Source organism: Arachis ipaensis, chromosome B5 (genome assembly GCF_059453495.1).
Source record: "Arachis ipaensis isolate K30076 ecotype BB chromosome B5, ASM5945349v1, whole genome shotgun sequence".
Classification (NCBI taxonomy): Eukaryota; Viridiplantae; Streptophyta; class Magnoliopsida; order Fabales; family Fabaceae; genus Arachis; species Arachis ipaensis.
In genome coordinates this window covers 148,667,345-148,684,310 of record NC_142440.1, presented here as the reverse complement: position 1 = coordinate 148,684,310, position 16,966 = coordinate 148,667,345, and the positions used below count along the sequence as shown (strand labels likewise).

At 28.0% G+C, this 16,966-nt stretch overlaps 1 protein-coding gene across 1 annotated transcript; it reads left to right on the top strand.

The window, feature by feature from the left end:
- The first annotated feature begins 10,197 nt into the window (after positions 1-10,197).
- Positions 10,198-15,812, top strand: LOC107644404 (basic helix-loop-helix (bHLH) DNA-binding superfamily protein). The gene is made up of 9 exons (XM_088487938.1): positions 10,198-10,896; positions 11,203-11,512; positions 12,087-12,164; positions 12,521-12,586; positions 13,493-13,558; positions 13,865-13,924; positions 14,180-14,227; positions 14,497-14,544; positions 15,252-15,812. The coding sequence occupies exons 1-9, from the start codon at positions 10,655-10,657 to the stop codon at positions 15,384-15,386; spliced, it is 1,053 nt and encodes a 350-aa protein (XP_088344064.1). The 5' UTR covers positions 10,198-10,654; the 3' UTR covers positions 15,387-15,812.
- The last annotated feature ends 1,154 nt before the right edge of the window (positions 15,813-16,966 follow it).

Sequence of the window (16,966 nt, the reverse complement as noted above, 5' to 3'; positions counted from 1 at the left end):
CCAAAGCTATATATATCCAAATTAAAAACATTTAAATACTAGAATAATAATGAATAAGGAGGAATATATGAGGAAGAAGATGAGGACAAGAAGGAAGTGTTTGTTTCTTGGGAAGACAAGGAGGAAAGCCAAAGAAAATAAAATAGAAAAAGGTTTGGAGGATAAAAGGTAATGTTGTATGCTACAAAAGACACATAGCCTCCGACAAAGATATGGCATTAAGGGCATGACAAAATGCCATTATTTATTCCTAGCTAGTGAGGTAGCTTCCTTCACCCTTCCCTTGATATTTGATCAATTATTATGAGAATGTGAATATTATGGAGGAAACTATAATCTATAAAATCAGGTCAGGGTTAATTATATATTGCTCGAGATTTAAGGGTTTGTTTGTTTGTTAGTATCATCAAAATGCGGTTTAAAGGAATGTTTGCCTCTGGAATTTGAACTCATTAATATATAATATTATTTTTGTTGATTTGTGATGGATTTAGCTTGCCAAAGGAATAACTCAACCATTGGTTTTTGTTCTTTTCTTTAGTGTATATGCCAAAGAATGTTCATAGAAATAAGAAATTGCAGGCAAGCATGTGTGTGAGAGATCTAGGGCTTCCTTCAAAAATCCCCAAATATATAACAACTTGTTGGGAAGAAAACTTATTCTTAACTGTTTATATTTATCATAAAATTACCATTTTGTTTTTTAATTTAAATCAATGAAAGAATGTAATACTTGTGTATAGGCCCTTTTCTTTCGATTTTAGTTTGTTGTATATTGAATTTATTTTTTTAGGAATAACAAAAATTTAATTTTAAATTTTTTTTATTATAAAAATTCTAATACTATATCACAAAATTACTTTTCTAAAAAATTTAAACTAATAACAGAAATAATTACATCTGTAATAATATGCTAGACTATTTATTTCATTATTGGAATATACAACTTTAGAATACAGTACATACATTCTTTTATTTTGTTGATTTAATTCAAGCAAACAAATTTTGGTGAGCATAATAAGAATATTATAATTAAGGATAAATTATTATTTTGGTCCTTAATGTTTGGGTCAAAATTTAATTTGATTCTTAATATTTTAAATATTTTATTTTTGTCTCAAAAAATTTTAAACGAGTTTAATATTGTCCTACTATTAATAAATTTGATACGAATAATTAACGAAATGAGTGACATAAATGTTAATAATATTATTGTTAAGTCATATTTTTTTTCTTGTGTTAAAAAAATATAATCAAAATCTTATAATATTTTTCTTTTCGATATCCCTTTTATAGAAAAATTTTAAAATTCTATCAATTAATCATCAACGATATGTAAGAGTCAGAACTTTTGAAAAATCGTATTTTGAGTTGATTCCAAATTTATTTATTTATTAGCGATTTTATTTTCAGAAATTATTTCATTGAGAATAATTAAATCAAGTTTTGGTAATTAAAAAGAAAACTTTACTTAATTTTATTATTATTGAATAATTTTTTATATTTAAATTATAAGGCTTAATAGTTGTAAAAGAAAAAGAATTTTATACTATTTAGTTTAAATAATTGAGATTTTGGAATTTAATATTTTAAATTTTATAATTAATTATATTATCTTATATTTTAAATTAGAATACTTGATTGAGAGTTAATTAGCAAATTGATAATTTAATTAATTTTTTAAAATAATTTAAAAGAATTAAATTAGATTTTTAATGAAATACTCTATTCCCTAATTTAATTAAAATTACAAACCCTAATACAACAAAAAACAACACACCCACACCCCCCTTTTTCCTATCAGCAACCGCCACTCCAACCGCCTTTCTCATTTTCTTCTCTGCGCAGCACCCACACATCCGAGTAGCACACATACACAAATAACCATATGAACGAAGAAGAGAAGGGAGAAGAGAGAACCGTCGCGTGCGTCCTGCCACTACTGTCCCCACCAAGCCGCTGAACCCGCAAAGCCTCGCTGCCAGTCACCGTCGTCGTCGCCAACTATAGAGGAGAAAGAAAGGAGAGCGCCGTCGCTGCTGTGTTTGTGCCGTTCCTCCTCGCTTCCACCGCCGCCATGGGTCCAATGCCGTCGAGCTCAAAGGAGAAAGGGAGAGCGACACCGAGATTGAGGGAGATAGTGACAGTGCGACGCGAGGAGGGAGGAGAGCTGCCGCGTCCTACAACCACTACTGCTGGGCCGCCGTCACTATGAGAAACAGAACGCGCAAGAGAGAGAAAAGGGAGTTTCACCGGAGCTCCGTCACTGCCCAGCTGTCGCCGTCACTGTGGGTCACGCTGGCAAGTTTCTGTTGCCGGGATCCACTACCGGTAAGGGCGTACTTGCTTCTAGTTTTCATTCTTCTGAATTCCTGGAACCTTATTGTTACTACATAGCTATTACAGTTGCTGTCATTGAAGATTCGGGCCGCCGCTGTCACTTGAGATAGTTGCCGAAACTGCTGCCGCTCTATTGTCTCATTCCTTTTTAGCCGCAGTGAGTCATTCTAGCCTTGAAACCCTTATCGCTATTATTCAACTATAAATTATTGAGAATTTCGCGATGTTAATAACTTAATATCCCAGGGTCGAGTTTCAAAAATTGTATAATAAAAATAAAAAGCCGATGCGGTGTCATCTTGCTTCGTTTCTCGCGATGAGACTATTTGGTTTCGTTCCTATTTACCGCAATACTCTATTAACAATTATGTTGTAATTTCATTTAATATCCATTTCGCGTTAATTCCAATTTTACGTCAGATAAATTGTCATTGCTGTGAACCTTGATTGTCGCTGTTGATATTGCCTGGGAATCAATGAGGTTGCTGCCACGAGTTAAGAATAGAAAGAGGACTCTTGATACGTTAACCTTTAAGGGGTTCGACTTTGAGGTAGAGGATTGTTTTAAAGTTAAAATATTTTGGGGTTGAATACCTGATGAGTTTAGTGGATTAATGCAAGTGAATTAATTTCTGTGCTTAAAATAATTTTCTACTGTGATTGAAGTTATGGTCGAATTGATTATTGACTTGTCAGTTTTTTGGATTTCTAGTCAATGAATATGTTGATTTTGAACTTTTCATCAAATTAGTTCTTATTGATTCTAAATGATGGATTCAGAAATGTTAATTTGAAATGTTGGTTTTGTTGAGTTGAGATTCAAAGAGGGGACCCGTGATGAGTGGCAAACTCCAGGTTTTAGGGGAGGTGCTGTCGAAATTTTTCTAAGAATTTGGAGTTAATTTGGTTATGATTTCAAAAACTGAGCTTGATTTGTTGATTTGGTTATGACTTAAAAAACTGAGTTTGATTTGAATTGATTGCCAAAAGAGACAAGTTTTAAATGTTTTAAATGATCACAAGAGGATCAGATTTTTATGATTTGGTTGATCTATGATTTCAACTTATTTGTTTTTATAATAACGATAGGAGTTTTGGTTAACTAGCTAGGGATACTAGGAAGTAAATTAAATATAAATTCAAGAGTTTGGGAATAGGAGTGTGAGTTTGAAGATTATGCTTGAGATTGAGAGTGATTGTGATGATGAATGGTATTTAAATATGATGATGAAGGATGATGATGAGTGAGTTTAAATACTATTGAATATGAGATTGAGGATGAGATTGAATACAAGATTGATTATGATAATGAAATGATATTGAATATGATTCTGATTGTGATACCTGGGTAGTAGCACAGATGGTGGTTCGTCCCGCTTGCTCCAGGTTAATGTTTGAGATTTGATAACCATGATGATTGATTTAAGCTGAATGAATGTATGTGTGAGACCCTGGGCAGTAGCAAGGATGGTGGTTCATCCCACTTGCTCCAGGTCAGAGATTGTGATGTCTGGGTAGTAGTGGTAGTAGTGGTTATTCCACTCGTTCTAGGTTGAGCTTCTAAACACCCGCCTGGGTAGTAACCACGGTAGTGGTTATTCCATTGGCTCTGGGTTGAGCGGGTAGTAGCAAGGGGGTTGTAGCTCAAACCCACTTGCTCCGCAATGGGTGTTTCAATCCATGGTTAGCTACCAGGACGTGTCGGTTGGCTATATAACCGACAAATGATATTATCAACCATAGGACAGGCATGCATCATTTGCATTTGTGTGTATTATTTGGGTGTGAATCTTATTTGTGGGTTTGCCTAATTGAATAATTGCATATATCTGTTAATTGACCTGATTGATCTATCTGTACTCTCTAATTGTGTATGCTTTGCTTTGTCTTGTCTGTGTTTGACAACTGAGAGGTCCCTCATGCTGGCGGTGGTGATGCTGAGAGTTGTACTTGATGTTGATGATGTGATGTTTGTTGAAAGCTGAGTTTAACACTGAATCATTGAATTATATGTTGATAAACTATAGTAATGAAAAGAGATAGGCGAGAGGAGTGTTGGATAAAAGCTTGAGAATATATGTTGTAGTTATACGGATTTCGGATTTGAATAGGGTAAGTTATTGGGTAGGGAGTCCTATAGACACGCTTGTGGTCATTTCCAATTTTAAACTATTTACTGTGCTATTTTGTAACCTAAAGAAGTTTTTTTTTATGGCTTTTCAAAGTAATACTTCCCATAAAGTATTTTACAAAAGGTTATTTTAAGGATAAACTACCTTTAAAATGAAACTAATTCTATTTGCAAGTATTTCTTTACTTTGATGATATTCCCGTCCCTACTGAGAACGTGTGGTTTGTTCTCACCCCAATATCTTCCACCCTTTCAGTGACACAGGTTCGAAGACTCAGTTTGAAACTGCGGGCAATTATTAACTTTACTTATGAGTTAAGTTACTTTCATAGAGTTCCCTCGCTTGTTGCTTAAAATTCTTACTGTCATAGAGTTCCCTCGCTTGTTGCTTAAAATTCTTATTTTATACAGAGGGATAGGTGCTGTATTTGAGCTTTGTTTTGATTTACTTGTATAAGACTTATTATTATTAGTAATTATGTGATTATTATTACTTGGTGATGTGTGATATATGATTTTTAATGAGTTGAAAATAATTTTCTGACATTTTAATAAAGATCGAAACGCGATATCGAATTAAAGGCTCAATATTAAATAGTAAATAAGGAAGACAAGTTAATAACGCCTTACTTTTGGTACGATCATGATGTATTGAAAGTTAGGTCGTTACACAATCTATAATTAAAGAAAAAACTTTTAAATTAGTTATAATTAGTGGATCAATTTTACTTACATACTGAAATCAAACATTATTGTTGATATGGAAAATGAGTTAACTTCTAAATTTCTGTTTAATAAATAAAAATGGAGGAATTTGTTACGGGAATTAATCTCCATATAAAGTATTAGTATCTTTAACTTAATTAATAGTTTAAAATTCTATTTTTAAAATTTTAAACATAACTAAATTTACTTAGTGAGATTATACATTACTATTTTTCAATATCACACACTGCAAATAAAGGTACTAGATACAGAAGTAATCTCCCGAAATTAATTATTTATAGAAAGTAGTAAAGATATTGGTTTATTAAACTTTTACTTTATACATATATATACTACTGTAGCAGTTAATTAAGGAATGAGATTCTAATAATTTGGATGCCAAAAGGAATGTCTAAAAGCTTTGGTTCGGTGGCAGTTTAAAATTCTTGGAAATTGGAAATCAGTTTCTTGAAGAACACTAGCAATTGTTTTGAGGCTTGACCTCTTTGGTAAATGTGGTGTCAGCTGAAGTTGTTCCTCCTCTCTATCCCCTAAAATAATATATAGTCACTATTTGCAATTTGCATGCTTGCTTTTCTCAAATACTCACAGAAAAAATTATGTCCCATCCCTCTTTTTGTTTCAAAATATGCTTTAAAAGTATTACAACTCACTGTCCATGAAGTAGTACTGTTATAGAGAAAAATATATATATTAAATAATCTATCCACCACTACACATTGCATGATTACCAATGGAAGTTCCCACGATCATTTTGGAGACAAAGATTATCGACGGCTAAACTGTCACTAAAATTTTAAAAATATCAATAATATTCGTTGATTAATAAATTTTGATAATATTTTAGTGTCACTGGACATGCACAAATATTATCGACGGTAACGATTACTGAAGTTCGAGCCCTCGGTAAGATTAATAAAATAAATTTAAATTTAATTTACATATTAAATACTGACAAATGTGAAAAAAAATTAAATAAAATAAATTATTATAACAATACAATTTATCAATGGCTAAATTATTTATCCTGTAATTTTATCGACGGTTTAGTCTTTAATAAAATAAATTATCGATGTCAAAACCGTCGATACGACTATCAGTAACATCGAAATATGATGTAGTGATCCAAATTTTTAATGTATTTGGTTCAATAATCACTAGTTATTCATAAATAGAGGTAATAACAAATCGGATTATGTCATTATGAACAACTTTTCTTGCACTCTAGGGTTTTAAATATTAGAAAATTATGTGGTTTAGGGATAACAAGGTTTAACCTGTATTTTAATTACTTATATAGTAAAGTGATTTGCTTGATCGATTTTATTGAAAAATTATTAATTTGTTTTAAGACTTTTTTTAATAATGTTTGGTATATATAAATATGTTATTATGACTTAATTAAGTGAGACTCTAATACCAAACACAAACAGGCTATTACTAACATATTTTTGAGCGATACATAGAGTTAAATCATTAAGCCTAATTAAATATTTCGTTACATGACTAACTTATTTTAGTAATTAAATTTAACTAAATTAATTTAATAGTTTATTTGTACAATACAAATCAATTGAAGAAATACATAAGAAAAAAAATTGATTAACCTTGTTTACAAAAATAATTGAATATTCATATTATTGAGTTATTCTTTTACTGAATATAAGATTCATGGTATCACCATTAAAAAAAAAACGATTCACTTATCAATGCAATATTTGGTATAATGGTCTCACTATCCTATCCTATTTCAGATTATTTAATTGATATATATATATATATATATATATATATATATATATATTCCTTTAAGTATAGTTGAAAGTGAAATTTCGTTGAAAAATCTCTCTATAATATAATTATTAAACTTTTGTCCTCTCTTTGATCAAATTAAACTGGACCGTAACCCATCTAATCAGAATTTCGTAACCCTAAATATCAATTATAATCAATAAAAATTTGGTTATATGACAAAACTAGAACAAATCTTCTCATATGTGATAATTATAATCACCTGACTTAGCTTGGCCTGCTTAATAATTATTATTGATTAGAAATTTACTTTTAATTGCTATCATCACAATCATGTTTAATTTGATATTGTTATATTTGGTTAGATCTTAACTAATCTGAGTCCAACAGCAGGCATGACTTATTAATTACTAGCATTATATATATATTTTCATGCACAAAAAAACTAGTTTTTTTAGTCAATATTAACTAACGTTTTTAAAATTATCATTTTTATCTTAAATTATAAATTTCAAATATTAAATATTTAATCATAAACGTTAATTTTAAATTTTAAATTATAAATTTAAAAAAAAAAGAATTTTTACAATTAGAAAGTAAAAATTCGGTTCCTTGTACTAATTCTTCTAAAAGAATGCTTACTAAATACAACAATAACAAAGTATATTATCTTACTAAATAGAGTCAGTATAATAATATATACTAAATAATTCAAATTAATCAAGATTATGAGATCATTGAATGTAAGAGGAGGGGGACATAAGCTACCAACTAAAGTACAGTATTGTTATTTAATTGGAAAATTCTTAATTATTTAATATTTTGAATGAATTCCGTAAGATTACAACTATGCATATGAAGCATGAAATTTTGAAAAGCTGAAGTAACAGCAGAGATTGGCGGTATGCATTTGAAGCCAGCCATAGCCCTTCACATCAAAAACCAGTGTGGTCGTTGACACCATTATCATGTTTCTGATTCATTGGTCAATCATAGAATCGTTAACAAAGTTATTATTTCATTAATTTGACTTATGCATGACTTTAATTTTCCAATAATGTATTATATACATACAATCTTAATACAAAGATGTATGTGGAAAAATTAAAATTAGAGAATTGTTATACATAGAAGAAAATTAATTTGATTGCTTTAGGTAAACATTATTCCAACAACTTAATATTATAAGCTTAAATGCTTAATACACTAGGCAATACACAATAGGTTTCTCTTGCGTCTAACATTCTTCTAGATTTATTTTTTTTTTCTAATTTAATTTTGATATAAACAACCTCATGGCATCATAATTAATGTGCCAATATATAATAATTAAATACTATTTCTTTATCTCTGTTGATAATAACTATAGGGGCGGGGGAATCGGTGGAATGATCAATGATCACACTTTTTTGTTTTTGGAAGAACTATTTATTAATTTTGCAGGTAAATAAAACAGAGAAACTTTTGAGTGGGATCATCAGTCTTTAGAATCATCCCATCACAAAGCATTTATTAGGTGAAGAGAAAAAATGCATCCATCGTATATGTAGTTAGTTCTAAAAATCATATAGGGACAAAACAGATTAGTTATTAATCAACTGTCGAATAAGAATACATATTTTATTTTATTTTTTATTTATTTATTTTTACCAAAAATAAGAAGACTGGAACTCACAACCTCTAAGTGAGTATGGAGAGACTATGCCATTTAAACGATAGCTCGTTGGCGAATAAAAATACATATGAAAATATAATAATTATATATTTACATGAGTAATTAAATTTATAGACAATATAATTAAACATGATAAATAATATAATCAAATTTCGTTCATATATAATCAAATTTCATAAATTATATCGTGAAACTTAGATTTATATTTATCTACGAATTCAATATAATAAAATCTGACAAAAAAGTTAAAAAAATAAAAGATATGTAGATTAATTCTTCAAAAATCTTAATTATGAGAAGGTAAAATAGCGACAAATTTTAGAAGAAATTTACAACAGTTTCAAATGGTCACAACATAGATCAACGGTATTTGGTGAAATGACGATTTTTAAGTTTTAAGATACCAGCAAATAGATTTTCAATAATTACCAATCATCGCTAATGAATATAACCGTCACTATATCAAATTTTGTGTGGTTTGTATTTTCAGAAATTTTAAATAGTTATTATTTGAAAACATGAAATTTTCATTGTGCCTTTCTATTTTCGCCTTTTATTAAGATTCAGATAATTTGTGTTTCCCCACATACACGATACAAACATGATAGTCAATTGCCATTATGATTTAAAGGTGCGCTAGAATTTGACTTAATTCATTTGATTTTGAGATTAGGATTAGGTTCACCTATTATGTTGCTAGTGTAAATGTTTTACCTGTGTAATAAACATTTTTGTATAATTTATACTTGAACCTCAATCATGCTTTTATTCAAAGCAACTTTACAATTTAAAAAAAATTACGAGTAAAGGATAAATATATCTCTAATTTTTTATCTCAAAGATACATAAATTTTTTATTAATTAAAAATATAAAAATATTTTTTATTTTTTAAAACATGAAACATCAAATTATTTTGAAGAATCGATTTGTCTTTATATATTTTAGACAAAAGAACTTAAATGTCTCATGTTTTAAAAAATCGAAGACGTTTTTATATTTTTAATTAGTCAATAATTTATGTATTTTTGAATTAAAAAATTAAAGATCTAATTATAAATATACATAAAAGATTTAGTTAATTATTTTAAAATATTACAGTTAATTTCTTAATTCAAGTTAATATTCAAATTTGAATACTTATTGCCATGGACAACCTCTTAATGGAATGAGTATGATTGTTTTGAGTCAAGGATGAATAAGAAGGTTTGTTTAGCTTGGATAAGTCAAATTAATTTGTTTTAAAACATCCATCCTTAAAAGCCTTTGTAATGTGAAAGCCTTCATAGAATGCCACGTGGCTCGATATGATCGAAATATCATTCACCTATATAGTCATTTTTTCTGAGACGTATGCATATATCTTGGAAAGTTTGGAAAATATATACCTTCTTAAATCATTTTCCTAAATAATATTCATTTAGCTTCCAAATGAGAGAAATTGTTTTTTTTTTTGGTTTAATATATTTTTGAAATATTAAATACATAAAAAATTTCACTATTTAAAAATTAATATAATAAAACATCATTAGTTTATTATTACACATATTAAGAGATTTTATCACTGCTCTCCACATATGTTTTGGGTTTTCTTAATTATGCGAAATGCTACCACCTTTTCTGTCCCACTTTAAGATAAAGCAAAAGCAAGAAAAGAAATTACAGGAAAGGAAGAAACAAATAAAGAAAAAAAAATGGAAAAAGAAAAGCAATAAAGAAAGGAAAGAAAACAAAGACTCAAAGCTCCATGATTATTCAAATTCTTTCAAAAACAGCTCCTTGGAGTGGTGGTGTTCTCCTTACTACTTAATCAACCTCAAGGAGCACCTCTCAAAGTTTCTACACAAAAGAACTTTATTCTTTTAAGAGGGGCAAGAACATCAAGAAAGCAAAGGGAGGGAAAGGAAAGAAAAAAAAAAAGAGAAAGAGAAAGGAAAATTTCTTTTGTTCCTTTCTAAGAAAAAAAAATATTTATAAAAAAACGAAAGAGGAGGAAGAGAAGGAGAAACGGAAGAAAGAAGAGAGACAAGAAATGAATAGAGGAGTTGTTCATGGGTCGCCGGTGCAACAAATGATGGCGGCCGGAAACCCTAATTGGTGGAACATCAATAGCATGAGGCCTCCTCCTCTTCCACAAGCTCCTCCTTTCTTGTCTACAACTCCTAATTCTTCAAACTTTCTCACCCAATATTCTTCTTCTTCTTCCTCTCTTCCTTTGCCTCCTTCTTGGCATGAAAATCAAGAGCTTCCTGAGTCATGGAGCCAGCTACTCATGTATATCTATATCTCTCTCTTTCAATTCATAGCTTCTTAGCTTTTTAATTTCCTCTCTCACATGTACTAACAACATGACTGCATGGCAGGCCTAACAATTATTATTTCAAGAAACAAAATTTTATTATCTTTTAAAATTTTCACATGATCTAAGTAAAGTATATCACATCTTTATTATTATTATTAATTTATTTTTTTTTTTTTGGAATTTTTTTAGTTCTTCCTTAATATGACTCAACTAATATTAAAAATATCTGAAATTTTTCCTTGTTGGTGTGGTTTTAATTTGGGGTTTTGGGTTGAAAGGGGTGGACTTGTGGGTGAAGAAGATCATCATCAAATGCTAAGTCATCAACATCATCATCAAGGTGCAAATAACAATGCTTCTCTTGTTGATGTTAAGCAAGAAAGCTCAGTTAACAGCTATGTATATGGCCATGGTGGTGCAAATGAAGAACTTCAGCCATCAAAGACTGCATCTTGGTCTCCAAATTCATGTGTCACAAGCTTCAGCAGCAACATGCTTGATTTTTCAAGCAATAATAATAGTGATCATAAGACTAATAATATTGATGCAAGGCATCCACCACCACCACCACCAGATCGATCATCTGAGGTACCCATATTAGTCAACATTAATCACAATATTTGTTTTTTTTTTTTTCCTTTCTTTTTTTTATATAACTACCAACTGAAAAATGTTTAACTCTCTTGAATGAATAATTAATTACACCAAACTTACTTCTTGATGAAACTTAATTAAGGATTCTTGAATTGATTGAATTGAGCTTCTATGTATCAAAAAAAAAAAAAAATATGTATTCATTATTAGCTTTTCTTGGTCAATGAGTTATAACACTAACTTACTTTCTGATGAAACTTTACCAATTAGCACCTTTGATTTTGTCCATAGAAAAGCTATCATATTTTACAATATTAAAAAAATATAACATTTTCCATAAAAACATCCACTAAAGGAAATTAAATAAAGAACCCTCTTCCTCTCCTTTTTTTTTCTGATAAAAAATTTTATTTTTAAAAAAATGTTGATTAAATTTGTTTTCTTACTATTAATAATGTCTTACAACTACAAAAATTATTCCACATTTTTTTTATTTCAGTTTAATTCAACAAATATATTTTTGTTATAATTAATAAAACTAAAATTTCTTTGGTTGTGAAAATTAAAGTGTAACAGCAGTGCAAGTGGTGGGGCAGTGAAGAAAGCTAGGGTTCAACCTTCCACAACTACTCAATCCACATTCAAGGTATGTATGTATGTATGTATGTATCTATGTGTTAATGCAAACTAATAACTATGAAGAAACTTCCAACCCTTGAATTCTCTTTCAGGCAAAAAAACACACACAAAATTAGAACATCATGTGGATGGTAACTGTTGTCTTTCTTGGTTGTCCATTACCCAATCATGATTATTCTCTTTATCTCTTTTTTTTTTTTTTTAATTTTCTTTAACCTGACCCTTTTTTTTCTATCATAAAATGGAAAAAAAAAAAGGAATCGGAAAAAGTCAAATGAAACAAGAAAATAGAGCCAATTTTTGAGCATGTGCTTGAGCCCGACACAAATTAACATGTTATGTTCATCTTCTCATGAATTTCAGGTCAGGAAGGAGAAGTTAGGTGACAGAATTACTGCACTTCATCAGCTGGTTTCCCCATTTGGGAAGGTAATTAATTAATAATTTAATTAATTAATTAAGCCTTGTTTAATAATCAGTTCAATATCAATGCCTTCATGCACATTAATTAAGTAAATTAATAAAATATGCCCATTTTATTTTAAAATAAAAAATAATGACTATAAATAAAATGCGTCTGAATTACATTTTATTATTTTTTATTTTTAAAATTTTATAAAAATGTTAAAAATAATAAAAACAGAAAAATGTTAGAGCAAAAAATTGTAAAAATAAAAAAATAAAAAGACACATCAAAGGCAACCTAATTTTCTATATAGTCTATCTTATATATCCACTAGCGAGCAATAGTTGATGTAATCATCCACCGTCCAAAAGAAAGAAATTAAATTTTTTTAAAATACACAGTATGTTTTTTAATATATTATTAGATATATAATTATTTATACTATATCTTCTTCAGTTAGTTTAAATTTTTGAATGGAGTAATTTCATGATATGATATTAAAGCTCTATGTTCAAAAAATATAGAGTTCAATTCTTAGTAAATCTAAAAAATAAAAAGATAATATAAGACAAAAAAAAAACATATAAAAAATAAAATAAATTTAAAAGAGACTCTTTAAAATTTTAGAGATATAATTATTTATGTTGTTTTTTTTAAACTTAATTTTTTGATGGCTGATTTTATGACATAATAAAAATATAAAATATCAAAAAATAAAAATAAAAAACATCAGCAAAATAAGTCAAATGTGTTACCTTTTTTATTTATTAAAAAATTGAAAAAATGTATCAAAAACATTCTTATTATCTCTACATGTTTTCTTTAACTATGAATACAGGTTATGAAAACTCAAACGATGCTTTATTATATGACTATGGAGGATTTAAATTTTATGGTGTGTGGTATTTATATTTTACTTTTTTTTGCAGACTGACACAGCCTCAGTGTTGTTAGAAGCTATTGGGTATATCAGATTCCTTCAGAGTCAAATTGAGGTCATTTATGTTCCTTCAATACTCATATTTGTACCATACATACACATTCCTTTACTAATAATCAGTTTTCCCAAACAACTATGATGAGTCAGTGATATATATATATATATATATATATATATATATATATATATATATATATATATATATATATGTATGTGTGTGTGTATATAGCACGCTATTAAAGGTTCACTTTACTTTTTTTTTTCAACAACACACCCTTTATTATTTATTATTTATTGAAGTTCTAAAACTATGTTAAATTATTTATTTTGTATTCAAAAAATTCCTTGGATATTATTTCAGGCCCTTAGTTTACCATACTTGAGCAATGGATCAGGGAACACAAGGCATCAACAACATTCTGTAAGAATATTATATATTAATTTATGATAAATCCATTTCTGGTTAATTAGTTAATTTAGCATTAAGTACAATTAACATTTCTGATGAAAGCAATTATGAAGAATAATATCACACACTCTCTAGCTCTGAGCCTAGCTTGTTGATTCTTTTTGTCTTGCAAGTGCATGTGTGAGAATGTACATTAATTAATTAGAAATTGATAAGTAATTATGTGGTAGTAATTGAGTGATGATTGTAATTATCTAATGTTATTAGGTTCATCAGGGAGAGAAAAATTGTTTATTCCCTGAAGACCCCGGTCAGGTATGCTTTTTACATTGGATCCATTAAATCTTTTAAGGGTTTTGGTGATTTTGAATTTAGAAATTTTAAAGAATTTACCTTACATTATATTATTAAATAAAGAAAAGCATATAAATAAAGAGAAATATTGTATTATCAAAAGCGAGCTTTATCTGATGTAATATTATTTTAATTAAACTAATGTCTTGCTTTAGTACTTTACTAATTGCAAAAAGTTGAACATGGTTTATTAGATTCTGATTTTAATTTGTTTTACTTTTTGGTTATAGCTGCTGCATGAAAACTGCTTGAAGAGGAAAGCACCTACTAGTGAACAGGTATGATTATTGCCCTCTTCAACTTTAATATTTTAATTTTTTTTTTAGTTTTCTTTCATAATTTTACAATGAGAGTTTCTGTTTCATAACCCTCTTCTACTATTTCAGACCCCTTTTGTAGTATATTTTTTTTATTTTAATTTTTTTTTTGTGAATAAAAGAAAACAATATGAAAATAAAAAAAAAAAGAAATTACTTCTGCTTTAACAAATCTTGAAAACAAACAACACTAAAAATATAAACAAAAACAAAGTATTAATTATGTGGTAAAAATAAAATATTTTCTTACTTAACCTTATACTCAAGGGCAAAGTCCAAAAAAAAAAATATTTTAGGAATTGATTTGTAAAATTCTTTTAAGAAAACTACATCAATATTTTTAAATCTTATTCTTATACTAAGAGCAATGTTATATTATTATTTTTTACTATTATTTAGCTATCAATAATTTATATCTATATTTACATAAATTTTACACATAAAAAATATATAATTTATATCTATATTTATTAAAATTTATACACATAAATCAATATATTTTGTATTTATATTTTTTAAAATTTGTATACATAAATTATTAAAATTTATTTATTAAAAATAATTTAATATTTATACTAATCAATTGATGATAACAAAAATATTAAAAATTACTGGTCCGTTAGATTTTCCTTACCCTAATTTTATTGCCTCGCATATTATCTAATTAGGATTCTCAAGAAGAGACTAAGAAGGACCTAAGGAGTAGAGGGTTGTGTTTGGTTCCGGTTTCATGCACACTTCAAGTTGGAAGTGACAATGGTGCTGATTATTGGGCTCCAGCCCTTGGTGGCGGTTTTCGGTAGATCAAGTTTAATTAATTATAATTAATTAATTAATTAAGTAGGGGGCAGCATATATATATATATAACTAATATATATATGTTTGTACATGCATGGCATCATCACACATAAAAGTAAAATTCATGAACATGATATAACATCATGAGCAGTCAATCTGCTAAGGAAAACAAACTAAGGCTGATTGCTCATGATGCTATACTTCATAAATCCTGAATAATAATAAAACAAAATGTGTGTGCTTGCTTGCTGTGACAAATTAAATTATTAATGTATTTTGCAAGCCCTTGGAGTGCTTTATTTAAATTCATGGAAATCATGATCATGCTCTTATATTTATTTTGTTAGCTTAATTAATTAAGATGCTGGTACAATATGCAATATATTTCAATGTATATGCAAATATTTGTATTATTAATCATTTCATGCTACTCCTTTTCTAGCGCCATTATTTGAAACGTTCATTATTATCTTCATTCTCACTTATATATATCGGTAATGTTAGAGAAATTAAAAAAAAAAAAAAGGTTAGAACTTATTTTATTATTTAGTATTTATTAATTATTATAATAATTAATAAATTTTAAATTAATTAAGATAAATTCTAATTATTTTTAGCTAATTTTCTTTTACCAAACGTTTTATATCTCATTAGATTTATCTTGCTAGCCAGGACACTATATTACTATTTTCATATAAACAATTTGTTCAATTCCATTGTTGGATCCTTTATAAATTCACTTCTTTTAGAAGTTTGAAGTAACAGAAAGTAGTATATAAACGATTATATTTTTAAAGTCTTTTGGAATTTGGATGGATTTTTTGTTTATATATATATATTTTATATTAAAGTTTTTTTAAAAGTCAACAAAATTAAATTTGAAGTTTTTTTTATCTAAAACTTCTGATAATATATTATGATATTATTTTTTAAAACATTTAAATTAATAAAAAAAATACATATAAATAATTATATCTCTCGTAACAGAATTATTACAGAAAATAAGAAAAGGTAATTAAATTAAAAATTATGAACCATAATCATGATGAGGTACTATATAATAATCATTTGAGAAGAACAAAGAATCTTTATACGTACGTCTTAAGCTCTCTTAACTTTTGGATAAAAAAAATATATTAGTATCCTATATTAACTGCACATCTAAAAAATAGTGACCATGAACAAAATTCAATAAGATTCCGGGGTACTTTAATTTTTGAAATATGGTCAAGTTGTGAATGGTACACTTTAGGTACATAACAGCATAGTTAACTATTCATCACAAGTTATTAATATTCGTACGTCGTTAAAGTTAGTTTAGGGCCACATGTCCACAATCAAATATATTCTATGTACTCTAGCTTTTCTTTTGAAAAATCTTAGTATATAGACAGCTAAACTTTTTTGCTTCTTGTTCATGTCGTGAATGAACAGAAGTAAAGGTGTTCACACTTGGAATAATATGTCACACTTATATAAAAGTTCACTCACTAGCTAGTGTACATTGCTTTAGATTATGGTTAATTACCAAATTTATATGTAACCCTAATAACTTGACTAGGTTTATTAGGGTTAATACATCAA

What these genes read in the sequence shown, in the direction of transcription:
- LOC107644404 (XM_088487938.1), top strand. Translation starts at nt 10,655, where the DNA reads ATGAATAGAGGAGTTGTTCATGGGTCGCCGGTGCAACAAATGATGGCG. An exon ending in TCCTTCAGAGTCAAATTGAG is followed by an intron (nt 13,559 to 13,864) that starts GTCATTTATGTT and finishes ATATTATTTCAG; the next exon opens with GCCCTTAGTTTACCATACTT. An exon ending in AAGCACCTACTAGTGAACAG is followed by an intron (nt 14,545 to 15,251) that starts GTATGATTATTG and finishes TTATCTAATTAG; the next exon opens with GATTCTCAAGAAGAGACTAA.